This window comes from Rhinatrema bivittatum, chromosome 2 (assembly GCF_901001135.1).
Source record: "Rhinatrema bivittatum chromosome 2, aRhiBiv1.1, whole genome shotgun sequence".
Taxonomy (NCBI): domain Eukaryota; kingdom Metazoa; phylum Chordata; class Amphibia; order Gymnophiona; family Rhinatrematidae; genus Rhinatrema; species Rhinatrema bivittatum.
Genome location: NC_042616.1, coordinates 818,260,222 through 818,287,741, shown reverse-complemented (window position 1 = coordinate 818,287,741; position 27,520 = coordinate 818,260,222). Strand labels below are relative to the sequence as shown.

The 27,520-nt window shown below is 48.1% G+C and overlaps 1 protein-coding gene across 1 annotated transcript in view; it reads left to right on the top strand.

Annotated features, from left to right (window-relative positions):
- The window catches only part of HSF1 (heat shock transcription factor 1), a 160,421-nt gene that overhangs the window by 116,063 nt on the left and 16,838 nt on the right, over positions 1-27,520 (top strand). Inside the window, exons 11-12 of the mRNA XM_029592291.1 lie at positions 5,517-5,606; positions 27,292-27,397. Coding sequence (XP_029448151.1) covers positions 5,517-5,606; positions 27,292-27,397 — 196 coding nt within the window. The remainder of the gene's footprint in view (positions 1-5,516; positions 5,607-27,291; positions 27,398-27,520) is intronic.

Genomic DNA, 27,520 nt, shown 5'->3' with positions numbered 1-27,520 from the left:
ACGACCAAAACAGAAGTTAGCAAGTAGCACATTTAAAACTAATCTGAGAAAGTTCTTTTTCACTCAACGCACAATAAAGCTCTGGAATTTGTTGCCAGAGGATGTAGTTAGTGCAGTTAGTGTAGCTGGGTTCAAAAAAGGTTTGGATAAGTTCTTGGAGGAGAAGTCCATTACCTGCTATTAATCAAGTTTACTTAGGGAATAGCCACTGCTATTAATTGCATCAGTAGCACGGGATCTTCTTAGTGTTTGGGTACTTGCCAGGTTCTTGTGGCCTGGTTTGGCCTCTGTTGGAAACAGGATGCTGGGCTTGATGGACCCTTGGTCTGACCCAGCATGGCAATTTCTTATGTTCTTTGTCCTTCCTGCGATGTCACCAAGGGCCATAAGGGCAAGAGATTATACCAGTGCTTCTCATCCTAGTCCTTAGGGTACACCTAGCCAGTTCAGGTCTTCAGGATATCCACAATGAATATGCATGAGATAATTTGCAAAATAAATTGAGTATCCTTGATGTGGAATGTAGAGCGACTGGCTGAATGGGATGCGACAGAAGGTAGTGGGAAATGGAGTTTACTCTGAAGAGAGAGGAGTTACTAGCTATGTGCCTCAGGGATCAGTCCTGGGACCCGTCCATCTCCTCCCAGGGAGGCGCCGGTCTGCAGCCCTATAAAAGGACTTCAACTTCATTCTGTCTTGGCCTTGCATCGGAGTTGCTTCTCTCTGGAGGCTCCTGCCTGCCAGAGCCTTGTAAGGTCTTCTGTTCTTCATGGAGCTCCTCGTCTCGTCTGCCTTCGTACCTCGTCTTGATGTCTCGCCTGAGGTCCCTGACCATGTCCTGATGTTCCGTCATGATCTTCCTCGTCCTGATGTGTCTGCCTGCCAGGATGTTCTTCCCTGCTTCTTCATCTGGTGCTCCTGAGCCTTCCGTTACTGCAGAGCCGAGGTTCTCGGATGATGTTGGGCCCGAGAATGGCGTGGCCTGCAGGTGGGATTCGTCCCAGTGCTCCTGAGCCTCTGTTCCCGCCAGCCATGGGTGGAGCTTCGGATGACACCGGCTTCATCATTGGAGTTCCTCCTTGCCTGGGTCTTCCCTGCGCTTGTCCCCGCTCTCCTCGTGGTCCGTAACCAGCCTCCAAGGGCTGTGTAGGGCGCGCAGTGGGACAGGGTGGTCCATGACTCAGTCCCGTGGATGGGCTGAGTAGGGCGCCCTGAGAGACAGTGCCAATGTCCTCCTGCCTTATGTCTTGTCTTGTTTGGATCAAGTTCCTCGTCATGCTTGTGATGCCATCGCATCAACCCAGTCTCGTCCGAGATGCTGTCGCATCAGTCATAGTCCTGTCTACGTGTCAAGGCCTCCGTCTGCCCTCAACCTCAGGCCGGGCCTGCTGCTCCAATGCCGATCAAGCGGCAGGTCCGAAAGTGCTCGGAACAGTCAGAGGACCGTTCCCCTACCAACATCATCTGTTGTTGGCTCTGGGAGCTTGCAGGCCCGGCAGAGGGTATGACCGTGTTTAGCCATGCTGGAGCATGCCGTCAACCCTCGGTTCGGCCCTGGATTCGTCTGGGGTCGGGCTGAGGCCCAAGGGGACACTAAACACCCCCGTTCTCAACAAATAATAAGCATAATAAGAGTCATAATAAGAGCGATAAACGAGTGAACCACAACAACAGTGTCCATATCCTAGAAGTAGTAATCCCTTGAACTAAAGAGGTTAGGACTTTTCAGCTTGGAGAAGAGACGACTGAGGGGGGATATGATAGAGGTGTTTAAAATCATGAGAGGTCTAGAACGGGTAGATGTGAATCGGTTATTTACTCTTTCGGATAGTAGAAGGACTAGGGGACACTCCATGAAGTTAGCATGGGGCACATTTAAAACTAATCGGAGAAAGTTCTTTTTTACTCAACGCACAATTAAACTCTGGAATTTGTTGCCAGAGAATTTGGTTTGTGCAGTTAGTATAGCTGTGTTTAAAAAAGGATTGGATAAGTTCTTGGAGGAGAAGTCCATTACCTGCTATTAAGTTCACTTAGAGAATAGCCACTGCCATTAACAATGGTTACATGGAATAGACTTAGTTTTTGGGTACTTGCCAGGTTCTTATGGCCTGGATTGGCCACTGTTGGAAACAGGATGCTGGGCTTGATGGACCCTTGGTCTGACCCAGTATGGCATTTTCTTATGTTCTTATGTTCTTAGTTTTGTTTTTCCTCCTACTTAGTATCGCAACGATATTAAGTAGGAGGCAGTACAGAAAAGCAGTTTTTTTTCTGGTTTTCAGTACTAGTTTTAAGAGCGCTCAGCTAATTTATTTATTTATTTATACCGACATTCGTTGGGGCACATCACATCGGTTCACATTGTAACAGGATAATAGCATGACAGAAGTCGTTCCATTTTTGCATTGAAACATTAAAACATGCGTAGGAACAGTTTAACAAAGCAACATAGGTTAACAGTTTAACAATGAAACAAAGTGGGACGTAGGGGCAGTAAATGTACATAGTAACAGTTGAGGAGAACTTTATACGTGGTGGGATTTTTTTTTTTTTCTCATTTAGCGATGAGAAATTAACGCCTGCTCTAGGCAGGCGTTAATTTCTCATCGCTAAATGTGCGTCCTAGATGCAGATTTTTATTTGTTGCATCGGGAGTGCATTTGCATATGATGAGCGCTGTTAGATTCACTCCGCGTTGGATGCGCGTTGTAGAGGAGCTGATCCCCTTATTGTATAAAGAAATTAGTTAGCGCCTGTGCAACCCATGGTTATACAGTGCGCTCGGCCCCTGGGTGAGACTGCACCGTGGAGCGATACAGAGATATTAAGATATTTTTTATTCACCATTCCCTTCCTAATAATTCCTAACGTTCTGTTTGCTTTTTTGACGGCTGCAGCACACTGAGCCGAGGAGTTCAATCTATTATCCACAATGACACCCAAGGCATTTTCCTGGGTGGTAGCTCCTAATCTGGAAACTAACATTGTGTAATTACAAAGTGGGTGACTTTTTTCCCCGCGTGCATCACTTTACACTTACCCACATTAAATTTCTTCTGCCATTTGGATGCCCAGTCTCTCAAGGTCCTTTTGCAATTTCTCACAATTCTCTTGTGATTTAACAACTTGGAATAATTTTGTCTCATCTCGCTTGTTTCCTTTTCCCAGTGATTTATAAATGTGAATTCACTGCACCCCACTATTTGCCCTCCTTCATTTGGCCCTGCTCTCTGCTTCCGATCTTTTAACCATCACCTCCCATCCCATGACTTTTTACTTTTCCTAGAAGCCTCTCATGAGGACCTTTGTCAAACGCCTTCTGAAAGTCCAGGCACACCACATCCCCTGGCTCACCATTCTCCACATAAAGCCTCTTTATTTGAAGGAGTTATTGGGTTTTCTGTTTGGACGAGGCAGTATATAAAACATTTTAAATAAAATAAGTTAACCCCTTCAAAAAATGTAGTGTTAGAACATAAGAACCTGCCATACTGTGTCGGACCAAAAGTCCATCCAGCCCGGCATCCTGTTTCCAACAGTGGCCAGACCAGGTCACAGGTACCTGGCAGGATCCCAAGGGGGTAGAGAGAGTCCAGGCTGCTTATCCCAAGAATAAACAGTGCATTTCTGCAACTCCGCCTTTATAATTGTTAATGAAATTGTCCAAACCTTTTCTAAACGTATGTATGGTAACCACTCATGAATTCCAGAGCTTAATTATGCATTGAGGGAAAAAGTGTTTTCTTTAATTGTTTTAAATGTGCTGCTTAATAACTGCATGCGTGTCCCGTAGTCTTTTTAGCAGACTTCTTTTGGGTAGATCCATACCCCGTAAAGGTCTTGCAAACTTTCTGAGAGCTATTTCATGTTGGCACCATCGTATGACGTCACCCACTGGTGTGGCTGGTGTAGCCTGTTTGTTGACGGAGCAGACAACGACCAAGCCCCAAAGAGAACAGTGTGAATAAAGCTGGGAGAAAAAGAAGAACAGCCTGCGTGCTCTGTAGGGGTGGCACAGAACCTAACCCCAAGCTGCTCTTTGTTTGGCAAACCACGTAAAGCAGGGGTGGCCCATTCGGTCCTCCAGAACCACAAACAGGCCTGTGCACAAGAGAGACTTGTGTACAATAGTTGTGGTGCACGCAGATCTCTCTCGTGCATATTCATTGTGGCTCTCCTGAAAGCCAGGCCTGCAGGTGGCCATCCCTGACATAGAGCAAGTAGACAGCCAGAAGGGCTTTAAGGGAGGAGGAAGTAGGCTGTTCCTTTCCTGACGCCTGGAGAGAGAGAGAGAAAGGGGTGTGGATTGTTCCCAGAGTTGTTTTTACTATGTCGCCTGCGAGCAGGGGAATTCCTTCCTCGCCGCTGTTCTGGGGGACTTGACCTCTCTTGAGCCCTGCTGCTGCTGCAGGTGAGAGGGGCAGGATCTTATATTGTGACTGCTAGGTCAGGCGCCCGCCTGGACCGGCCCCGTAGACTTGCCACAACACGTGGTGATGATCTCCCACTCGGCTCTGCACCGAGGAGATCTTGTTAGGCTTCACACTTGGAAGAAGGGCATGAAAAACCTGGGAAGAGAGCAAGGAAACGAATTAGGTGGAACTGTAAAAGAGAAGACTTGATGGCAGTGACTGAGGGAAGGACACGAGGCTTACGGTCCAGCAGGGGAGATGGAGATTGAGCTTGGACGTTAGAGAGCTCTTTCTGAGGGTAGTTCCTGACATGAGTTCCCCAGAGAGGGTCAGGGGATGGAGTAGGTGCTGTGGATCTTGCTTGGAGGGAGGGCAGTTTACTTGGGCGACCTCTCCAGGCTCTGTGGTGTGATCTCAGCTTGGTAGGAGGATTGACTCTATTCTGGTAACAGCAGACAGGGGGCGTTATTAAATCCCTGCCGTGATTGAGCAGGGCCTGGGTGGGGGGGGGAGGCACCAGCTGGTCCACAGTTCCAGTTGAACCGGGTCCAGCTATTGCCTTTGCGTCTGGGTTGCACTTTGGAGGCCTCGGAAACACAGCAGTTCTGTGGATGGAGCAGGGCTCCCCAGAGCTGGTATGAAAAGTAATCAGCAGGAAATCCAAACCACATGGAAGAGGCTACAACACACTAACTCAGTTTCATAAGGGCTTTGGATATTTTGGCACACATGTTGCTGCCGTCAAGCTGTCCGGTGCTTGAGGAGGTAGCCCAGTCACTCCCTGCTGAGGTTCCCGTGCTTCCAGCGTCTGTGGTGTCGCGGGTGTCAGCTGCACCAGTACAGATGCACGTGTTTTCCTCTCTGCATGCGCTGTCATTGCCGGGTTTCTTTCTCTGTCCAGGCCTCTCATCATCTCACTTGCAGACCTTCTTTCTCTTTTGTGGGGTGAGAACGTCGTAAGTTTGCCTTAATGCAAGTTGAATTGCCTGAAAATCCCATTTTGCTACTGCTGCTGCTTTAAAATAGGCAAATAATGATCCTAAGTGAAAGAGCTGCCTCTTCTTTCCAATCTGTTGTTCTTGTCTTGTTTATATCTTTCAGTTTGACTCGCAGTCCGCAGATGTCCGAGGTCACTCGTCTGTTCCCCAGCTCCTCCTCCTCCTCCTCGCTTCAGTGCAGATCACAGCAAGGGTTAGAGTTTTACTGTGAATCCTGTGGGGTTGGGATGGTATGATGCAGTGTGACGGGAGCTTGGCTGAAGGGGCAGAGATCTCAAGCGTCGTCTCAGATTTAGAAAGAGCTGGTTCTTCACAGGTTGTGCTACTTTTTATTGAGGGGATCCTTAAGAATTACCCAAAGTGCTGAATTTTCATGGCCACATAGGATCCCCTTCAGAGGCAGAATTCTCATTTTATTTCAATAAACTGTGTCACAAACTGCAAAGAAACCAGAGAGCAGGGGGTTTAAATTGGGAATGAAAGGGGTTATAATATTTTATCAATGTTCTCCTTGTCGTAGCAGACACTGAATTGACATGTCTCTGTGCCGTATGTGATTTTTAAGGGAGCATTTCTGTCTCACACCTTACAATGTAAAGTACTAAGCCAGAAGAGTTAAACTTTACTCAAGATGACTTTCTGTGCATTGGCTGTGAAGAATAGCCACTGATGAACCTATGTTTTGCTTTAAGTCTTCATACAGTAGCTCTAAAAAGTCTTATTCCCTGTACGTACCAGGATCAGTCCAGACCGTGGGTTATGTCCCCAATCCAGCATATTACTACTACTACTACTACTAGTACTACTACTAGCCCTTATTCCTTAGGCTAATGGGACAGAGAAAAGACTAAGAAAAACTAACAGGAAGCTACAGTATTTGGGGGGTCTGTCTTAAATTGGGGAGCAGGAGACCTTGAATTCTCAGAAAGCAACAGGGCACATCCCAACGCCTACTATTAATGCCAAGAGCCTTAATTCAGAGCTTACGCGCGCTGCTCGAAGATTCACTGCTGAAGTACAGGTTTCGTGTCACGTTCCAGATGTCCATCAAGCCCCGAATCCTGTGTCCGTCTGCGTCACTTGCAAGGACCCAGGAAATCTCAATGGGGATGTGCAGTCCCTGTTCACACACCCCCCCACGCCTGCCTGTTCTCCAGAAACCTGCCCAAAGCTTATTTTAACCCCACATATACTACTGCCTCACCTCTTCAGCACTTTCAGAGCATGCGTTCTGTACATATCTGACTTAGTAGTAAAGTAATTAAGCTAAATCACATAGAAGAAATATGCTTCCTGCAATCTATTCATGATCCGTATAATTGCAGTTTTGGTCGTCTTGCAGCTCTCACAGGGTAGAGTGAGATAAACAGGGGAAAAGACCCACCCCAGCCCTCTCTTTGTAGGCTCAGTGTGCAGAAATGAGGTGCTCCTCGCAGACAGCACGCAGTGGAAAGGACCCAGCCCTGGTCACCTGTTTCTCTTGCATGCAGTTGTGTACAAAAGTGTAGGCACCCCTATCAAAATTTATTTTTCAATGAATAGAAGCTGCATGATTCAGATTTAAACCCGACATCTCTTCCCTGTACGTACCAGGATCAGTCCAGGACACCTGGGTTGTGACCCCGCACCAGTAGATGGAGACAGACTAAAACTTGTGGGCGGAGCCATATAAGCCCCTGTGCCAGTCACAGCCCCTCAGTCTTACTCTGTCTCCAGTAGATGGTGCAGGTCTAGTCACAGCCCCTCAGTCTTACTCTGTCTCCAGTAGATGGTGCAGGTCTAGTCACAGCCCCTCAGTCTTACTCTGTCTCCAGTAGATGGTGCAGGTCCAGTCACAGCCCCTCAGTCTTACTCTGTCTCCAGTAGGTGGTGCAGGTGTAGTCACAGCCTCTGGGTGCCCTGAGGACTGATACTTAGTTAGTCAGGGTTATTTTATTTATTTTGAGTTCAGTTTGTATCTAAGGTAAATTTTTTATACTATTTCTGGTTAGAGTAGGTAAAAGAAGCTGTCCGTCCTTCCTCCCAGGGGGGTGGGAAGGTTCTGAGAGGACCATCCCCCCCTGGTTGAGGCCGCTGCTGAGGGTCGAGGACCCGAACTACCAAAGCAGCAGCGTCGGGGGTGACACCGGGGAGCCCGGTTCACTCACCCCCAACAGGAGCAGGAGCCCCAGGACCCTGGACAGCGGCAGGTTTGATTTAAAAAAAAAAAAAAGTGTATTTTAATTTTCTTTTGTTTGTGCCGGCTCTCCGTTTTCTTCGCCGGGGGGGAAAGGTCCTCGGTTCGGCGAGGGGAGGGGAGTTTTTTGGCGTTTGAATTTTATTTTTTATTTTTTATTTTATCCTTCACGTTTCCCGCGCGACTGTGAGGATGCCTTGGGGTACAATTTGCCGCGCTTGCGGCTCTCGCGTGAGGGGATTTGTTCCGCCTGCATTCCGGGCGGGGAGGGACCGTCTAGAACAGGCAAGGGGGTCCGTTCCCGGTTGGTGCGGTCGCCGTCGCGCACTCCCGCCGCTTCTGTCATGCCAGCTGACTCCATCCCGCTCAGTGCGGTAGCGGCGGCCATCTTGGCTTCGGTTCATGAAGTCAGGCAGGAACCTGCAGGGGATTCTGCCGTGCCTCCCGCGTTGTCGCCTCAACAACGGCCTTCGGGGGGGGTTTCCACCGGGGGGGGCTGAGTCCCCGGATGAGGATGGCGATGAATCGGTCACCTCAGATTCGGAGTCTTCATTTTCGGCGGATTTTGCCCTCCTGCTGCGCAAAGTTTTAAAATACAAGGGCCGCAGGCGCAAGGAGCTGCATGGCCACGCCAAAAGGGATACTCCGAGGAAGAAAAAATCCCGGGATGACCTTGCGACAAGAAAACGGACACCAAGAGGTGTCCCGCAGGATACAGATACCGACTCCACCTCACAAGATGAGGTGGATCCGCCCAACGAGCCCCTGAGGGGGGCCGATGGCGCGTTGGGGGACAATTCTGCCCAGACGGGGCCGGGCAAACCTTCGCAAGCCGGTGATGGGGACGACCCGAAGGTGGTACGCCTTTTCCAAAGGGACGAGCTGTCCCCACTTATCCCGGCAATTCTCAACGAGTTAGGGGTTGAAGCCCCACCGACAGTCTCTCGCCCCGGAGCAACTATGGACCCAGTCCTGCTGGGACTCACTGGTCCAGCGGTAGCCTTCCCATTCCATTTCTCGGCGTCGGACATTTTGTTTCGGGAGTGGGACACTCCTGAGCTGGGACTGAAGGTAACCAAAGCTATGGATAAGCTCTACCCCCTGCCGGAGGACGCACTGGAACTTCTTCGGCTTCCAAAGGTGGATTCTGCGGTGTCGGCGGTAACGAAACATTCCACGATTCCGGTCACTGGGGCCAAGGCTCTTAGAGACATACAGGACAAGAAGCTGGAGGTGCAGCTCAAGAAGATCTTCGAGGTCTCAGCATTGGGAGTCCGGGCTGCTATCTGTAGCAACTATGCCATGCGGGCTAGTTTGCGCTGGGCCCAAGTTCTACAGGCGAATGCAGGTCTTTCCCCTGAAGAGGCCACGCAGGCGGATCGCCTAGAGGCTGCCATTGCTTATGGTGCAGATGCTCTTTATGATCTACTACGTACTTCGGCTAGATCCATGGTTTCTGCTGTCTCGGCGCGCCGCTTGCTTTGGCTTCGCAATTGGGCGGCGGATGGATCCTCCAAGGCTCACCTTGGAGCCCTGCCCTTCAAGGGAAAGTTATTATTCGGTAAAGAATTGGATGATCTGATGCTTTCTCTTGGAGAGAACAGGGCTTTTAAACTCCCAGAAGACAAGTCCAGAACCCCGTCCTCTTATTCGGCCAGATCCCGGTTCCGAGGCAACAAGAGATCTCGTCCACAGAGGTCCTCGGGTCCGTCTTATCGCTCGACTTCTTCCCGGGCTTCTTCATGGCCACAGTCCTTTCGGGGGAAACGTTACGGCAGACAGGGAGGCACCCCGTCCAGCACGGGGCCCAAAGCCTCTCAATGAGATACGGCGGGTCCATTCCTTACGGCAGCCGCGGGCCTCCGTTCCAAACGTAGGGGCGAGGCTGACCTTGTTTTTCGAGGAATGGGCCAAAATAACGTCCGATCAGTGGGTCCTCAACGTCATAAGACACGGTTACGCGTTAGATTTTGCACGGACTCCAGCAGACAAGTTCCTGATGTCGCCCTGCAAGTGCCCAAAAAAGACGACGGCAGTGCTAAGCACCCTCCGGCGCCTGGAAGATTTAGGAGCAATCGTCCCCGTACCTCCCAATCAGCAAGGCGCAGGTCATTATTCCATTTACTTCATCGTGCCGAAGAAGGATGGCACGTCCCGACCAATTTTGGATCTCAAAGGAGTAAACAAATGTCTGCGTATTCCACACTTCAAGATGGAAACGATTCGGTCAGTGATTGCCTCGGTTCGTCCAGGCGAATTCATGGCCTCCTTAGACCTCACGGAGGCGTACCTCCACGTCGGAATTCAGCCGTCTTTCCAGAGGTTTCTCAGATTTTGCATCTTGGGCAGACACTACCAATTTCGGGCTCTTCCCTTCGGCCTCGCCACGGCTCCGCGAACATTTACAAAGGTGTTGGTAGTGGTGGCGGCTCACCTTCGACGAGAGGGGTTCCTGGTGCACCCCTACTTGGACGATTGGCTGATTCGGGCCAAGTCCGAGACCCGTTGCCGTCAGGCGGTAGCTAGAGTCCTCCAGTTGTTGCAGACCTTAGGTTGGGTTGTCAATCTCAACAAGAGTCAGCTTGTTCCTACCCAGTCCTTGGAATACCTGGGAGCTCTATTCGACACGAAGCAGGGTAAGGTATTTCTGTCCACGGATCATGCACGCAAGCTTCAGTGTCAAGTGCGTCGATTATTAAGTCTTCAGCTGCCGCTGGTTTGCGATTATCTGACTGTTCTGGGATCTATGGCGTCCACACTGGCGTTGGTTCCTTGGGCTTTTGCTCATCTATGACCATTACAATTTGCGTTGCTCTCCCGATGGAAGCCGGTGTCAGAAGAGTTCCACCTACCACTTCCACTCACGACTCAGGCGCGGGAGAGTCTTCACTGGTGGCTCGATCCAGGCCATCTCACTTGCGGAGTGTCTCTGTTGGTCCCCGACTGGACAGTGGTGACGACGGATGCCAGTCTCTTCGGTTGGGGAGCGGTTTGTCTAGACAATTTGGTACAGGGCCGGTGGTCCTCCATCCAGTCGCAGTGGTCCATCAACCGTCTGGAAACCAGAGCGGTGCGCCTGGCTCTGCAAGCCTTCCTCCCGTTGGTCCAAGGGAAGGCGGTCCGTGTGTTGTCGGACAATGCAACAACAGTATCAATCGCCAAGGGGGGACAAGAAGTCCACTTGTGGTGGAAGAGGCAAAGCTTCTGATGAGCTGGGCAGAGCGCCATTTCAACTCCATAGCAGCGTCTCACATTGCCGGGGTCGACAATGTTCAGGCGGACTTCCTCAGTCGACACCACCTCGACCCCGGGGAATGGGAGCTGACGGAAGATGCCTTTCGTCTCATTTGCGATCGGTGGGGGCTGCCCCACATGGACCTGATGGCCACGTGGCACAACGCGAAGGCTCCTCTGTTTTACAGTCGACGTCGAGAGCGAGGAGCCGAGGGCGTCGACGCGTTGGTTCTTCCTTGGCCAACCAATGTGTTGCTGTACGTATTTCCTCCGTGGCCAATGATAGGCAAGATCTTAAGGCGCATAGAGTTGCACCCATCCAACGTGATCATGGTAGCACCGGAGTGGCCACGGCGCCCTTGGTTTGCGGATCTCGTTCAGCTGTCTGTGGATGCTCCCCTTCGGCTACAGGGGTTTCCGGGGCTCCTTCGTCAGGGCCCCGTTTGTTTGGAGGATGCGGATCACTTCTGTCTCGCGGCATGGCTTTTGAGAGGCAACGTCTAAAGAGAAAAGGCTATTCAGATGCGGTGGTAGCCACGTTACTGCGGTCCAGAAAGCAGTCTACGTCCTTGGCTTACGTACGTGTCTGGGTAGTTTTTGAGGAGTGGTGTGTCAGCCGAGGGCTAGATCCCATTTCCGCTTCCATCTCTGATATTCTGGCTTTTCTTCAGGCCGGCCTAGCCAAAGGGCTTTCATGTAGTACCCTTCGTGTACAGGTGGCAGCGATTGGTTGTTTGCAGGGTAAGGTTCGCGGTTCCTCTCTGGCCCTGCATCCCGATGTCTCTCGTTTTCTTCGGGGGGCTAAGCATCTTCGCCCACCACTACATCATCCATGTTCCTCCTGGAATCTTAATTGGGTCCTTTCTTCTTTGTCTGCGGCTCCGTTCGAACCCTTAAAACGGTCTACTCTTAAGGATCTTACTTTAAAGACCGTTTTCCTGGTTGCGATTACCTCGGCTCAGAGAGTCTCGGAATTACAGGCTTTGTCTTGTCGGGAGCCATTCTTGAGGATTTCAGATGCGGGAGTTTCCTTGCGGACGGTTCCGTCTTTTTTGCCAAAAGTGGTGTCACCGTTTCATTTGAACCAGTCTATTGAGCTTCCTGCTTTCGCAGGTGCCGAATACTCGGACCCGCAATGGAAAGAATTGCGGAAGTTGGATGTGCGGAGGGTCCTCCTCCGTTATCTAGAAGTCACTAACCCTTTCCAGGTGTCCGATCATCTCTTTGTCCTATTCTCGGGTCCAAAGAAAGGGGGCCCGGCTTCCAGGACGACAATCGCACGGTGGCTTAAAGAGGCCATCGGCTCAGCGTACGTGTTACGAGGGAAGCCTATCCCGAACGGTCTCGGGGCTCATTCGACAAGAGCTCATGCTGCGTCTTGGGCGGAATCTTCTCAGGTGTCGCCTCAAGAGATTTGTAGGGCAGCTACCTGGAAGTCCTTACATACCTTCATTAGACACTATCGGTTGGATGTTCAGGCTGCGGATTCTGGGGGTTTTGGAGAGAGGGTACTCCGAGCGGGACTCTCTGCTTCCCACCCTTGGTAATTTAGCTCTGGTACATCCCAGGTGTCCTGGACTGATCCTGGTACGTACAGGGAAAGGAAAATTAGTTTCTTACCTGATAATTTTCGTTCCTGTAGTACCAAGGATCAGTCCAGGATCCCGCCCGTACTGTTCTGAAGAAACGGAGAGTCCGCTCATTTCTTTGTTAACTATTCCGGTTATTGCTTCGTTCCCTCGTTTTGGGGTTCTGTTCCGGTTGGGGGTCCTTGAATGGCTCCCTGTTAAGGTTAGTTATTTAGTTTGGTTGTTCTATTTTTTGTCTACTTTGACATTACGTATGACTGAGGGGCTGTGACTGGCACAGGAGCATATGTAGCTCTGCCCACAAGTTTTAGTCTGTCTCCATCTACTGGTGCGGGGTCACAACCCAGGTGTCCTGGACTGATCCTTGGTACTACAGGGGAACGAAAATTATCAGGTAAGAAACTAATTTTCCTTTAGCAATTTTTAGTGTAAAACGACTGTTTGCTGATTTTAGAGATTGAAAATAAAGTGGATATAGCATGTGCATAAATTTTGATTACCTTCTTTTAAAAAAAAGTTGTTAAGGGCCAAAATGTTCACTGACCCCTTAAGCCTTTTGGTTAGTAAAGTAAAGACCGTTCCAGAGCTGAACAAATACCTCTGCTCTTATGATTTCTCATGTTGTGATTGTTCAGGGCCACTTTCAGTAACAATGGGCTTCTCAAGGCAGCTGTCTGAGCATTTGAAAATGAAGATAATTCACACTTCTTTTCAGCTTCAGTTTTTTCACGTACATTGGAACATTAGCTTCTGGGATGTTAATTAAAAAGTTTATGGCTTATGAAATTTACGCTGTGTATACTTTAGACAATGAAAGGTTTCCTTCTGCAAACTCTCTATGCAGATATCTTTTGAATACATAACGCTGTAATGTGGACTTACTGACAACTACACTAGTGTCAGTTAAACCTTTTAAAGCAGGTCATTCGCAGAAATCTGTGGGGTCTGTTTAGCCAATCTGACCAGTTTTTGGGCCATTCAATCAGATTTTTCTCTTTGAGATCTTGCCTTGACTTCAACAGTTCCATGAAGCTCATTTCTTAACAATGTTTCTGACAGTTGAAATTGCTAGCTGGAAGTATTGAGCTGTTTTTTTGCCATCCCATGCTTCTAAAGTTGGATATTTCAGCAAGATAATGATCCAAAACATATCTCAAAATCAACCGTTTAGTACTTTCAGGAAAGAAAAGATAAAGGTTTTGGAATGGCCTTCACATTCCGCAGACTCAAATATGATTGAAAATCTGTGCGAATTGCATGCAAGAATATTTCTGAGTTAGAAGAGTTCTGCGAGGAAGAATAAGAAAACTTCCAAAAGCAAGAATAGAAAGACTCTGAGCTAGCTACAGGAAGTGTTTGGAAGTTATTTCTTCCAAAGGAGGTTTTACAAAGAGTGTCCAAACTTTTGCGCATGCCTTATTCACTGCTTTACCTTTTTTTAATCTGTTAAAATCAGAAAGTTATTGTTTTAGTTTGTAAACCACTAAGAGGCCAGTATTCAAATACCCAGAAAACAGATAACCTGTCCAGCTAAAGTTAGTTGGAAATGTTATCTGGGATATTCAGTGGAGAAAATGTCCCTGGAGGCTAACATTTGTTAAGAAATTGGCTTGATGCAGGAGCGAGTTGGGGGGGGGGAGGGACATGTAGAGTCTGGCACTGATCTTTTTATTTTAAATTTCCTAGCGTGTAGCCAGATGGACTCAGGACCAGTGGATTTATGCTCCCCTGCTAGTAGATGGAGACAGATTTCAAAGCTGACTTCACCCTAGATACATCCCTGCAGTGACCTCAGTCCTTCAGTATTTCTCCGTCTCCAGCAGATGTGGATATGCTTTCCATTTGGAGATCACTGTACTTTTTGGAAGAAGAAATTCTACTTTCAAATTGGAGAGAAAATTGAGCCCCGCTCTCCTGCGGTGATACCTAAAGGTCCCTCCCCCAGTTGAAAATTCCTGGGGTGATTTCCGAGATCCCTCAGAGGTGTGCCTTGGTCTGGTAGCCGGTTTCTGGCGTAGACTTTGCTGCTTAAGCAGTTGAAAGGCAGCGGGTACAGGAAACCGAGCAAAGTAGTGATGCACTTCCTCGGCCGTACCAGCGTTGTTCCCTATCCTGTTGGGGTAAGGGGAAGTGGGCTCCTGAGCGGGTTGAGCGGCCTCCCAGTAGGCTAGGCCCCGTTTTAGGCTTGCTCGGCACGCCGCGTGATAGGCCGCATTGGCGCCATCTTGTGTGTGCTGGATTGCCCTCCATAGAGCGTTGGTATGTGCAGAGCGTGTCGGCTCTGTGTACGCGCCATGCGCATAATGTCATTCGCGTACATATGCGCACAACTTACTGGGCGCAGAATTCAAGTAAAGGGCACATGGGCTGTGCATGCATCTCGCCGCAGCCCACATAGATGTCTGAAATTTATGTGGATAAAATTTTAAGTACGCACTGACTGAACACACATTTACCATCGCCGATGGCTCTGGCAGCAAAGAAACAAGTGTCTTTCTCTCTGCACTGCTTGTCACATTAGGGCTGCACAGTCTGACCAGGATTCTTGCTTGTGTCAGCACTGAGAGGAAGCCCAGGGAGAGTTGGCCATCCCGGACTTTGCTAAGCCCGGCTCCTCCCATTCAGAGGATGGGGCAGCCTTAACCAGAAGTACCCTGGAACTGGGTCATCCATGGAAGAGGGAAATTTAGTGGCACCTAACCCAGTACCTCCTGAGCTAGGCATGGACCCAGCTGCCTTCTCTTGGGTGGAATTTTAAGCCTCCAAGACTTCGTACAGGCGCAGTCTGCTACCTCACTTGCCCCTGTCCGGACGGAACCTCAGCTGGTAAGCCCTCCCTCTCCCAGACTTATTGGCAGAGCTCGAGGCATGCCTCACCTCACCAAGAGTGTCCCTGGCAGGGATCCGTACAGCATGGACAAAGAGGAGGATACAGATTCCTTGGAAGATGGGGAAATTCCCCTTGGTTTAGAACAGTATCGGACCATGTTATGGTTTTTCCATAAAGATGAATTGCCGTCCCTGGTTTCCCAGACCCTGAAGATCCTGGGAGTTCCTGAGGTAAACTCTAACCGAACCAAAGAAGAATCCCATTCTGATTTCCCTATGGAAAGCCTCTTGCTACGTTCCGGTACTGGAAGCCATCCAAGAGTTGATTGACCTAGAGTGGGACACCCCAGAAGCAAGTTTTAAAGGTGGACGAGCGTTACAAGCTTTATACCCACTGGATCCAGCAGTGAGAGAATGTTTGCGCTTCCCTAAAGTGGATGTGCTGGTCTGTGCCATCTGTAAATGAACAACTATCCCAGTGGAGGGAGGAGTGGCCTTAAAGGATGTGCACGATGGATGGAGTCCATCCTTAAACAAGCCTTTGACGCAATGATCTTACAGATTGCTTCTTGTTGTTCTCTGGTAGTTAGTTCCTGCCTGCTCCTCTCTCGGGAGGTGGATGACTTGGGGGCGAATTCCAAAGCAGTTATGGAACCAGCTGCCACCTTTTTAGCTGACACGGGCTCGGACTAGTACGTACCTTGGTTAGAGGAGTGGCCCCAGTGGTGGCAGCCAAAATACAGCTATGGCTGAGGAATTGTCTCTCCAAACTGGCTGGCCTTCAAGACAGATGCGAGCCTCTGGGGCTGGGGAGCCCACAGTCAGGAACTGATGACCCAGGGACATTGGATCAAGGAAGAAGCCCTCTGGAACATCAACTGCCTAGAAGCCAGGGCAGTCAGATTGGTGTACAACAATTCAGCCACATAGTCCAGGGTCAAGCAGTCCGCGTAATGTCGTACAAAGTAATGACAGTAGCCTACCTCAGCCGCCAGGGTGGAACCAAAAGCCAACAAATGTCACAGGAGGTAGACCTCCTTATGTTCCCACATCTAAGGAAAAGAAAATGTCAGAGCAGACTTTCTAAACAGGAAGAGTGGGATTTGTCAGCCAAAGCCTTTCAGCTGGTAGTAGATGGCTGGGGTCTCCCGTCTATCAACTTGCTGGCCGCATCTCACAAAGTGAAGTTTCCCCGATTCTTCAGACGCAGAAGAGATCGGTGGTCCCTGGGAATCAACGCTCTCGTTCAGACCCAGCCGGAAGAAGAGCTGCTCTACTCCTTCCCTCCGTGGCCCCTGCTGGGCAGAGTCATTCACAGAATCAAGCACCACAGGGGATTAGTCCTACTCAGTAGCTCCAGTTTGGCCCAGACGTCTATGGTATGTGGACATGCGGAGACTCCTGGTGGAGAGCCCCCGTGCCTCCCACCACACCGGGACCTGCTATAGCAGAGACCAGTCCTTCATGAGGATCCGACTCGTTTCTGTCTTACGGTCTGGCCCTTGAAAGGGCTCGCCTGATGAAGTGAGGATATTCGGCGGCAGTAATTAGCACCCTGCTCCATGTGTGGAAGCTCTCTATGTCCCTAGCGTATGTGCAGGTCTGGAGGGTATTTGAGACCTGGTGCGAGGAACGCGGAGTTTCCCCTCGGATGGTCAAAATCCCACTAATTCTGGAATTTTTGCAGGACGGCTGGAGTAAAGGTTTGACCCGAAACCTTGAAGGTCCAGGTAGCGGCGCTCTCCTGTTTCAGGGGCGAGGTGCACAGGGACCCGCCTGTCAGTTCATCCGGACGTGGCCTTTTTTCTGAAAGGGGTGAAGCACTGTGGCCAGGTCCCTTGTGGAATCTTAATCTAGCATTGGAGTTTTTGGCAGGACCCTCCTTTTGGCCGCTGCGCAGACCTTCCTTGCATTTATTAACCTTGAAAACGGTGTTCCTGGTAGCTCTATGCTCAGCACATTGCATCTCTGAACTATAGGCCTTGTCGGGAACCGTTCCTCCGGATGACTCCAGGAGTGCCACAGCTTCGTACCATTCCATCCTTCTTCCCCAGGGTAGTCTCGGGCTTTTATTTGAATCAATCCATTTCGTTACCATCCCTAGATAAGCACAAGGACGAGGAAGAATTCCGCCTCCGTCATTTGAATGTCTGTAGGCTTTTGGTGCAGTATCTGGAAGTTTCAGAATCAGTCCAAAAGACAGACTGCCTGTTTGTCCTTCATGTTAGAAGGAAGCAGGGCGAACCAGCTTCATGGGCTACCATAGCTCGTTGGATTAAGGAGGTGGTCACAGGAGCCTATGTGGAGGCAGGAAAGCCCTTACCTTTTCAGGTTAAAGCTTATTCCACTAGGGCTCAGGTGGTCTCATGGGTGGAAGCTAGACTGGAGCTGGGATCTTCATGAACCAGAGCCTTTTCTGCTAAAGTTAAGTACAAATGTGTTTGGTTATTATCTGTGCTTAGAACTAGGGCATTATGTTTGCCAAAACTAGTGCACTGTCTGTTAAAAAGAAGCACAACTGAAATAGAAACTTGGGAGTGCTTCTAGTCTGCTTTTCAGGGCCAGCCATTAGTTCAGAGCAGACCCTTCCTCCTCAGCCAGTGTTTGTGGGGTTGGGACTGCTTTCCAGCTAAACTGCTCGTGGCAGCAGACTCAGTGTATTGCAGGGGGTATTCAAGTCCCCAGTCTGATTTGAACTTGAAAGAGACAGCCAAAAGCACAAACTCTTGTGGAGAGATAAGGAGAAAGCTTAAATTAGTTAGCCAAACCTGCGGGAGGGTCTGTTCAAAATCAATAGCAGATAGTGTCCAGTTAACATCTTTGACCAAGGTTTAACTGTCTGACACCCTCCCACCCTACCCCTCTACCCACCCACCCCTAGGTTTGTGTTTCTAATATAACCTGCCTAAATTCATAAATGGCAACAAGGTAAATTAGTATTTCCCTAATTTCTATCCATCAGACAAATTACCATGATGAGGACTATCCAATGCAACTGTTGTGGAGCCTTTATATTGAGGGTAACCATATAGAAACTTAAGGCTTGCCCCATTTGTTCACTCTTTACCTTGGAAAAGGAGCTGGCTGAAGTTAAAGCTGAACTAGCTTCAATAAAGAAAGTAGGATAAGACCTGTGACCCACAGACACCCATTATTGACAGCTCTGCAGCCCACAACTCTACCCCCACACTCACACAGGGCATTAAGGAACTTAAAAAACAGTATTACAGTGGGCTCTGGTAGAATTAGACCTGTGATCCAGAGACACACACTGTATCAAGTGCAACAAGTACACAACACCTTCTCTGTATTAAATTCTGAAGAAGTTCTTGAGAAAAAGATTGAAATGTTATCTGAAAAGAGAGAAAAACCCCAATGCATACAGAAATTCCAGATCAGTAACCAAAGGAAGAAGCTCACGGTGATGGATGACTCTGCCATCAGAGGCACTAATCCTTTCCCTTGCACAAATGCAAAGGGAAAAGTGGATAACAAAACTCAACTAAAGAGGTCACAAAATGAGTCCAGAAACAGCAGTAACCTGAATGAAGAAAGCTATGAGCACAAATGCTCATAGTTTGGGCAATAAAATCCCAGATCTGCAAGCCCTAATGGTGGAGGCAGACTTGGACGTTGTTGCTGTCACGGAAACGTGGTTTACGGAATCTCATAGAAACATAGAAATGACGGCAGAAGAAGACCAAACGGCCCATCCAGTCTACCCAGCAAGCTACGCACTTTATCCATTTTTTTCCCCTTTTTTTTTCTCTCCCACCTGTTACTATTGGCTTCCAGTACCCTCCAGCCCTAATTCCCCTCCACCCCACCACCAATTTAGAGAGCAGCGCCATATCTGCATTCAAGTGAACGTCCAACTCAATTAGGGGTAGCAACCACTGTAACAAGCAGGCCACACCCTTACCCCATACTCTTACCCACCCCTGTTTTTATTTATTTATTTTTTATTTTTTTGAGATAGCAGCCCTCCATCCTTCCGCACCGTGAAGGTGGAACACCAACTACTGGCCACTGGCATCCCGCTCCGTGAATGCCTCTGTGGCTACTGCCGCTCCTTGCAGTGTTTGAATGTCTCCACTTTATTCACGCCCTCTAGACTTGATGGATCCACAGTGTTTATCCCATGCCCTTTTGAAGTCGTTCACAGTTTTAGACTTCACCACTTCCTCCGGAAGGGCATTCCAGGCCCATCTAGTCTGCCCAGCAAGCTACGCACTTTATCCATTTTTTTCCCCTTTTTTTCTCTCCCACCTGTTACTATTGGCTTCCAGTACCCTCCAGCCCTAATTCCCCTCCACCCCACCACCAATTTAGAGAGCAGCGCCGTAACTGCATCCAAGTGAACGTCCAGCTCAATTAGGGGTAGCAATCGCTGTAACAAGCAGGCCACACCCTTACCCCATACTCTTACCCACCCCTGTTTTTATTTTTTTATGTTTTGAGATAGCAGCCCTCCATCCTTCCGCTCTGTGAAGGTGGAACACCAACTACTGGCCACTGGCATCCCGCTCTGTGAATGCCTCTGTGGCTACTGCCGCTCCGTGCAGTGTTTGAATGCCTCTGTGGCTACTGCCGCTCCGTGCAGTGTTTGAATGCCTCCTCTTTATTCACGCCCTCTAGACTTGATGGATCCACAGTGTTTATCCCACGCCCCTTTGAAGTCGTTCACAGTTTTAGACTTCACCACTTCCTCCGGAAGGGCATTCCAGGCATCCACCACCCTTTCCGTGAAGAAATACTTCCTGACATTGGTTCTTAGTCTTCCTCCCTGGAGCCTCAGCTCGTGACCTCTGGTTCTGCTGATTTTTTTCCGATGGAAAAGGTTTGTCGTTGTCTTTGGATCATTAAAGTTTTTCAAGTATCTGAAAGTCTGAATCATATCACCCCTGCTCCTCCTTTCCTCCAGGGAGTACATATTTAGATTGTTCAATCTCTCCCCGTATGTCATCTGATGAAGACCCTCCACCTTCCTGGTCGCTCTTCTCTGTACCGCTTCCATCTTGTCCTTGTCTCTTTGTAGATACGGTCTCCAGAACTGAACACAGTACTCCAGGTGAGGCCTCACCAAGGACCTGTACAAGGGAATAATCACTTCCCTTTTCTTACTCGATATTCCTCTCTCTATGCAGCCCAGCATTCTTCTGGCTTTTGCTATCGCCTTGTCGCATTGTTTCGCAGACTTCATATCATTAGACACTATCACCCCAAGGTCTGGGATGCGGCAATACCAGGCTATAACTTGTTAAGGAAGGACAGAGAGGATAGGAAAGGGGGAGGAGTGGCTCTTTATGTCAGAAACAATATCCAAGCATCGGAGCTGCAAGGAAGATGGGGCAATGAAGAAGCTTTATGGGCCGACCTAAAAAAAGATGGGGCATCCATTTTTATTGGAGTGGTTTACAGGCCTCCAAATCAGATGGAAGAGCTGGACAGAGATCTGGTCGAAGACATCCAAAAGATGGGAAAGAAGGGAGAAGTGGTGATCGTTGGAGACTTTAATATGCCAGATGTAGACTGGAGAATCCCATCTGCAGAATCTAATAATAGGAGAGAAATAGTGGATGCCCTGCAAGTAGCTTTGTTCAAACAAATGATTATGGAATCCACGAGAGAAGGAACTATACTCGACTTGGTGCTCACTAATGGAGATAATGTCTCTGATGTCCAGGTGGGCGCCCACCTCAGCACCAGTGATCATCAAACGGTATGGTTTAATATCACAAAAAAGATACGGAAAAGAAGCACAAAAACCCGAGTTTTGCAGTTCAAAAACATGGACTTTGATGAAATGGGGAAGTACCTGGAGGAAGAACTAAAAGGCTGGGAGAATGAGAGAGATGTGGATCAGCAGTGGACCAATCTAAAAGGAGCAATTGCCAAGGCAACTAATCTATATGTTAGAAAAGAAAAGCAAAAGAAAAATGAAACCTATCTGGTTCTCAAAGGAGGTGGCAGACAAAATAAAAGCTAAAAGAACAGCGCTTAAGAAATATAAAAGATCCCAAAGGGAGGAGCACAAAGAAGAATATCTGGTAGAACTGAGGGAGACAAAGAAATTAATCAAGATGGCAAAAAGTCAAGCGGAAGAGAGGATTGCCAAAGAGGTAAAGAGAGGTGACAAAACATTTTTCAGATACATCAGTGAAAAGAGAAAAGTTCAAAGTGGTATAGTGAAATTGAAAGGTGGAAAGGATCAATGTGTGGAGAGAGTTGAAGAAATAGCAGAAATATTAAATGAATACTTCTGTTCTGTGTTCACTAAGGAGGACCCTGGAGAAGGACCATCCCTAGTTAACAAGAAACTGGAGGGGAGTGGAGTAGATGTAACTCCATTTACAGTAGAAAATGTATGGGAAGAGCTGGAGAAACTGAAAGTGGACAAAGCCATGGGGCCTGATGAGGTTCATCCCAGGATACTGAGGGAGCTCAGAGATGTGCCGGGGAGTCCGCTGTGTGACCTGTTCAATAGATCCCTAGAAATGGGAGTGGTGCCGAGTGATTGGAGAAGAGCGGTGGTGGTCCCGCTTCACAAGAGTGGGAACAGAGAAGAGGCTGGTAACTACAGACCGGTTAGCCTCACTTCGGTGGTGGGAAAAGTAATGGAGTCACTGTTGAAAGAATAGTGAACTATCTACAGTCGGGAGAATTGCTGGACCAGAGGCAGCATGGATTCACCAGGGGAAGATCCTGTCAGACAAATCTGTTTGACTTTTTTGACTGGGTAACCAAGGAATTGGATCAAGGAAGAGCACTCGATGTCATCTATTTGGATTTCAGCAAAGCTTTTGATACGGTCCTGCACAGGAGACTGGTGAATAAAAGGAGAAGCTTAGGAGTGAGTGCCGAGGTGGTGGCCTGGATTGCAAACTGGTTGACGGACAGAAGACAATATGTGATGGTAAATGGAACTCTCTCTGAAGAGAGAGCGGTTTTAAGCGGTGTAACGCAAAGATCGGTGTTGGGACCGGTCCTATTCAATATCTTTGTGAGCGACATTGCGGACGGGATAGAAGGTAAGGTTTGTCTTTTTGCGGATGACGCTAAGATCTGCAACAGAGTGGACACGCCGGAAGGAGTGGAAAGAATGAGACGGGATTTAAGGAAGCTGGAAGAGTGGTTGAAGATATGGCAGCTGAGATTCAATGCCAAGAAGTGCAGAGTCATGCATATGGGGAGTGGAAATCCAAATGAACTGTATTCGATGGGGGGAGAAGGGCTGATGTGCACGGAGCAGGAGAGAGACCTTGGGGTGATAGTGTCTAATGATCTGAAGTCGGCGAAACAATGTGACAAGGCGATAGCTAAAGCCAGAAGAATGCTGGGCTGCATAGAGAGAGGAATATCGAGTAAGAAAAGGGAAGTGATTATCCCCTTGTACAGGTCCTTGGTGAGGCCTCACCTGGAGTACTATGCTCAGTTCTGGAGACCGTATCTCCGAAGAGACAGAGACAAGATGGAGGCGGTCCAGAGAAGGGCGACCAAAAAGGTGGAAGGTCGTCATCGAATGACTTATGAGGAGAGATTGAAGAATCTAAATATGTACACCCTGGAGGAAAGGAGGAGCAGAGGTGATATGATACAGACTTTCAGATACTTGAAAGGTTTTAATGATCCAAAGACAACAACAAACCTTTTCCATCGGAAAAAAATCAGCAGAACCAGGGGTCACGATTTGAAGCTCCAGGGAGGAAGACTCAGAACCAATGTCAGGAAGTATTTCTTCACAGAGAGGGTGGTGGATGCCTGGAATGCCCTTCCGGAGGAAGTGGTGAAGACCAGAAGTGTGAAAGACTTCAAAGGGGCGTGGGATAAACACTGTGGATCCATAAAGTCTACAGGACGTAAATGAATGTGGGAAAAAAAAAAAGATTTGCATTCACAAAAAAGCAGGGAGTAGCTTGCTTTTTATGGCAGTTACTACCCCAAACCAAATAAGCCTCATACTTCACTTTCAGTGTATATCCAGCATAGCTCTCTGCTTCAACGGCAGGGGAGAAAGACTGATACTTCACTTTCAATGCATATCCAGCATAACTCTCTGCTTCAACGGCAGGGGAATGAAGAAAAGTGGATCTATATACAGACAACCAACAAGGATTGAATTACATAGTCTGGGTAAACAAATGAGCATGGGTGTAGCTTGCTTATTGCGGCAGTTAATTAAGCTAGATATTTCACTTAGAGGCAGCTCCAACACTGCTCTCTACATTAATCTATTTCAAATCTGCCGTTTGTAGCCAAGATCATGGAGAAAATCGTAAATAATCAACTCTCAAATTATCTGGAAGAACACAATATTCTTCACCCGTCTCAATACGGATTCCGGAAAGAACACAGTACTGAAACCCTCCTCATCTCTCTCCTAGATCAGATATACACCGGCATTGACAAAGGACAGTCATTCCTCCTAGCTCTTCTCGATATCTTGGCGGCTTCCGACACCGTAAATCATACTACCCTTCTAAACCGACTATCAGACATAGGAATTGCAGGATCCGCCCTCAGATGGTTCGACTCATTCCTTAACAATAGAGGCTACAAAGTCAAAATCAATAACAAGGAATCCCCTCGCACCAACGCCCCATTTGGAGTCCCTCAGGGCTCCTCCTTATCGCCCACCCTATTCAATATTTACCTACTCCCTCTCTGTCATTTACTCTCAAACCTAAAACTGAAGTTCTACATTTATGCAGACGACGTCCAAATTTTAATCCCCATAGCTAATTCACTGGATTCAGCACTCAAACTATGGGACTCTCACTTACAAACAATCAGCCACCACCTCTCAAGCCTCAATCTGGTGCTTAACACTACCAAGACAGAGCTCCTACTCATCACTCCAGAAGGCAGTCCCTTCCATTATCAGCAGCATGCTAACACACAAATTTCCCACGTCAGAGACCTTGGAGTCATAATAGATTGTCACCTGAGCCTAAAGCAATTCATAAACCACACTACAAAGGAATGCTTCTATAAGTTACACTTTCTCAAAAAACTCAAGCCGCTTCTTTTCCATCATGACTTCAGATCTGTCCTCCAAGCCATTCTGTTTTCCAAGATCGATTACTGCAACTCCATCCTGCAAGGTCTTCCTGCTACTACAATAAAACTCCTCCAGTTGCTCCAAAATGCGGCGGCAAGAATCCTGACAAATACTAATCGGAGAGAGCACATCACTCCCGTATTACAAGACCTTCACTGGCTCCCAGTAAACTATAGGATTCTCCATAAAACACTTACAATTATTCATAAAAGCATTCACCATCAGACCCCTCTTGACTTGCTTCACCCTCTCAAATTTCACTCTGCGGCCAGACCCTTAAGGGAAGCCTACAAGGGATCCCTACATGTCCCTCCAATCAAAGTGGTGCACCACGCTAACATCAGAGACCGTGCATTCTCAATAACAGGTCCCTCCGTCTGGAACGCCATGCCCCCGGACCTCAGGCAGGAAACATGTCTACTAACATTTAAAAAGAAACTTAAGACATGGCTTTTTGGCCGAGCCTTCCCTATTCCTAGCTCTACAACTTAACTCAGAATTATTCTCATCGACTCTGTAAATGAACTAATTCTAAAGCATACAAATATGTCGCAACGAGGCTAGGTCCTCCGCGCCCCCCCCCCCCCCCCACATCTTCATTTGTATATAGTAATTTATCTTTATTCTCCCCTCTTTATTTCTTTTCCCCAGTTCACGTGCCCTGTGTTACAATGTAACTTTATGCTTCCTCAACTTCCTCAAAGTTGTCTCTTGTTGTTTCTGTTAATTGCTTAGTTCGATGTAAACTGAGCTGATTGATCTGTATCAAGAAATTCGGTATATAAAAGCCGTAAATAAATAAATAAATAATGGTGGGGGTGGAAGGGAAATAGAACCAAAAGGTTACTAAGAGCCAAGAGAAACAGATAAGTATGCGAAAAAAAAAGTGCGAAGCTTGCTGGGCAGACTGGATGGGCCCTTTGGTCGTCTTCTGCCGTCATTACTATGTCATTTCTATGACTGCTGTTTCCCGTCAACATCTGCCGAGCAGTGATGTGGTCCTCCTTGCACACCTTCTCCAGGTTCTATCACCTGGAAGTTCAGGCCCGAGAAGACACAGCCTTTGCAAGGGCGATGTTAACCAGACTGCCGGCAGCCTCCCACCCCGATCGGGAGTAGCTTTTGTATATCCCATTGGTTCCGATTCCATCTGGCTACACACTAGGAAATGGAGAAATTACTTAGCTGATAATTTCATTTTCCTTAGTGTAGACAGATGGACTCAGCATCCCGCCCACGGCTGCCCAAGAATGGTGCCAAGGATTCGCCCATGGAGTGAATATCTATTCCAAGATATTTACGGGTAAGCAGCCATCATCAGGTGCTTAGATCAGGGCATCTATAATCTTACTGGGGTTCAGTGTTTGGTTGAGTACACTGAACCACCGTAAGATTATATATGTGGTTCTCCGTTTTTAATCAAGATTTTTATCAAGTTTTTTGAATAGTCTGTCCACAGTGGCTTTTGAAAAGAATACTTGAAGGGCTGAGGTCACTGCAGGGTTGTATCTAGGATGACGTCAGCTTTGAAATCTGACTCTGTCTCCATCTGCTGGCAGGGGAGCAAATTGATCTTGAGCCAATCTGTCTACACTAAGAAAAACAAAATTATCAGGTAAGTAATTTCTCCATTTTTTCTGGAGATGGTGGGTCAAGGGGGGGAGGCTGCTGGCTCAGCCCAGTAGAGTCTAGCATTTGGAGTTTATGGAGGGGGTAGTTAGAAGACAACTACCCTCAATCTTGTGAGAGATCACTAAAGAATTTCCCTATGCAGACATTTTCTTTGAAACTTGGATTCATGTTGGGTTTATTAGTGAAGGTACATGTAAAGATTTATCTTCTGAGAAAACCGGCTCGCCATGGATTACTGTCCTACTTAATCTACAGTCACCCATGTGCTTTAAGATTGTCACAGTCCAGTATACAGAGGTATGCTCTTCTCATGGAATAGAATGAGAGAGAGTGAAAGGACCCATTCCAGGCTGCCTTCTCTATGGGGTCAGTATACAGAGGTATTGCTCTTCTCATGGAATAGAATGAGAGAGAGTGAAAGGACCCATTCCAAGGCCGCCTTCTCTATGGGGTCAGTATACAGAGGTATTGCTCTTCTCGTGGAATAGAATGAGAGAGAGTGAAAGGACCCAATCCAGGCCGCCTTCTCTATGGGGTCAGTATACAGAGGCATTGCTCTTCTCATGGAATAGAATGAGAGAGCCGGTGAAAGGGACCCATCCCAGTCTGCCTTTCTCTATAGGGTCAATATACAGAGGTATCGCCTTTCGCACAGAAAAGAATGAGAGAGACATTGAAAAGATCCATCCCAGGCTGCCTTCTCTGTAGGGTTAGTATACAGAGGTATTTGCTCTTATGGAATAGAATGAGAGAGCCGGTGAAAGGACCCATCCCAGGCTGCCTTCTCTGTAGGGTTAGTATACAGAGGTATTTGCTCTTATGGAATAGAATGAGAGAGACATTGAAAAGATCCATCCCAGGCTGCCTTCTCTGTAGGGTTAGTATACAGAGGTATTTGCTCTTCTCATGGAATAGAATGAGAGAGACATTGAAAAGATCCATCCCAGGCTGCCTTCTCTGTAGGGTTAGTATACAGAGGTATTTGCTCTTATGGAATAGAATGAGAGAGCCGGTGAAAGGACCCATCCCAGGCTGCCTTCTCTGTAGGGTTAGTATACAGAGGTATTTGCTCTTATGGAATAGAATGAGAGAGACATTGAAAAGATCCATCCCAGGCCGCCTTCTCTATGGGGTCAGTATACAGAGGTATTTGCTCTTCTCATGGAATAGAATGAGAGAGCCGGTGAAAGGACCCATCCCAGTCTGCCTTTCTCTGTAGGGTCAGTAATTTGAGATGTTGCTGTCCTGTCTTTTTCCTCTTGCTTGGTCCTTATGACCTGGTCCTCTATTGTCCACCACTACTGCCTTTTAACGCCAGCTTTATAATTCCCGATTCTTTTAATTGTTTTTCCTTCAGGAATGACCTGGCGGATCACCTGGAGAGCATGGATTCCAACCTCGACAACCTGCAGACTATGCTCACCACGCACAGTTTCAGTGTGGACACCAGTACCTTGATGGACGTGAGTGTGAATTTCTCTCGCTTTGTAGCCGTGTGTCTAACTCCTAGCTTACCTCAAGCTCCTCTTTTTAATTACTACCCGTGCCTGCGGCATCTGGTGCTCCATTCTCACCCACGCAGCTCT